A 1,738-nucleotide genomic window follows, 5' to 3' on the forward strand; every position below is an offset into this window, starting at 1 on the left:
GATCAAATAATTTAATTTCAGAAAAAAAAGAATGATTTTGAATGGACGTTAATAATAGTGTGATGTGCAGCATTCCTTTGCCAAAAAAAAATTTGTATTGTAAGTACACGTTTCTTTACTTTTGTCACTGAGTTCCATTAAGCCTGACCTTTTCAACTCGGAAGCATTTTCTTCAGGTTTTGTGAGGGTAAAATGCCCATTTCCCGAATGGACCTTTGTGAGAAGAGATCCGCTTACTCTTCTATCTTCCCATTTTATTCACTCAGACAGCCAGCAGAGTGCTGAATGGAGAGACTCGTATCCTCAGACAGGATGGACATTTATACAGACATCTGAGTGTGAGATTGAAAGAACTCTTCAACTCTGTTTTTTTTGGCAGTGCATGACGTAAAGTTCTGATAGACCACATGAAAGGAATTATACTGTGAAATGAAACAGTAGCTTACTGTTTAGTGAAAGCTGACTAGCTATTTTAGGCTGGAAGGCAGATTTGGGATGAAACCTCATGCCACAGGCTTGGATGCTTTCTGAGGCCCCAGGAAGGCACTTAAGCTCAGGATGCCCCGGGTCCCCAGGGCTCTCCTCCTCCTTTGCATGGTCCCGTTAAGAGGGAAAGCACACAAGACTGATGTATTTTGACTTTCAGAATGTAAAACAGAAGGGATCTAAGAATGACTGTCTGGAGGCAAGTTCCTCTGTATCTCCTAAAACCATTTTTTTTCAGGGCCTTCTCTACTGGGCTTTCTCTTGGACTAGGGACTTGGACTTGCAATTGGAGTGTCAACTCTCTCTCTATCTCTATAGTCAGTAATAGCAATAAATTGTTGTGCATTATATTTTCTGCATTATCATTTTCTGTATTTTCTGCATTGTGCTGTATTATGTCTGTGTTGTTATGATACTAACAAGTAAGCTTAATGATCATGGTTAGAAGAATATTTAAGCTTAATTTTGCCTTTCCATTTATCCACTATCACCGTTAGAAAAGTATTCAATGCTGAAAGATTATCTGCCCATTCCCAACGTATAACTAATAAACGTAATATCTTTGCGTGCTCAGTGACTGTTAATTTTATATTTTAGATGTGGATCACCGAATAACAAAGCAATGCTTTCTTTGGCTGAGTTTATATATAGATGTAATTAGAATGTACTGCTTTGGCTTGCATTTAAATAGTTCTGAAGAGAATAATATTTGAACAATGCTTCATAGGCAGATATTTTGATTAACCTTTTCTGTATAGTTTCAGACATATCATTGAGGAGAGGCTTCCACGCCACACTGGAGCTTTTTTCCGGACCCTGGTCTGCTTGTTCTGTGAGTTTGGTATGTTTGGTCAAGTGTGAAAGCTGTTTTTGAGCATGGGAGTGGTCCAGAACACTGCTCTCTGGGCCTTCTGAGATCGGTGGTCTGGGGTTCACTTCAAGTGAGCTTTGCTGTGGTCTGCAGCAGGTGTGGAATCTATTTGCTCCTAGCTCCACTGTGGGCCTGCGTGATTGGTTCATTTTGTAACGTGACAGATCTGACCTATTGCGTTACTTCCCTTTTTTGTGTGTTTTGTGTATTTTCTGAGTAAATAAACACTTACTATCAAGATACACTTTTTAAATCAATTTTTTCTCAGATACAATTTTTGCACAGCACTATAGGTAATATTTGATAGGAAAAGGCAATCTATAGATGTACAATGCAACAAAATCTTCTGATACAACAGCTCATATGCAGCTCTCGCATACA

At 39.0% G+C, this 1,738-nt stretch overlaps 1 protein-coding gene across 1 annotated transcript in view; it reads left to right on the plus strand.

Annotated features, from left to right (window-relative positions):
* The window catches only part of LOC113571631 (hyaluronidase 1), a 38,088-nt gene extending 36,726 nt beyond the window's left edge, over positions 1–1,362 (plus strand). The window contains exon 5 of the mRNA XM_081708969.1: positions 1,245–1,362. Within this exon, the coding sequence (XP_081565095.1) occupies positions 1,245–1,347 (103 nt within the window). The 3' untranslated portion in view covers positions 1,348–1,362. The remainder of the gene's footprint in view (positions 1–1,244) is intronic.
* The last annotated feature ends 376 nt before the right edge of the window (positions 1,363–1,738 follow it).

This window comes from Electrophorus electricus, unplaced genomic scaffold (genome assembly GCF_041902795.1).
Source record: "Electrophorus electricus isolate QZ-2024a unplaced genomic scaffold, ASM4190279v1 Scaffold223, whole genome shotgun sequence".
Lineage (NCBI taxonomy): Eukaryota > Metazoa > Chordata > Actinopteri > Gymnotiformes > Gymnotidae > Electrophorus > Electrophorus electricus.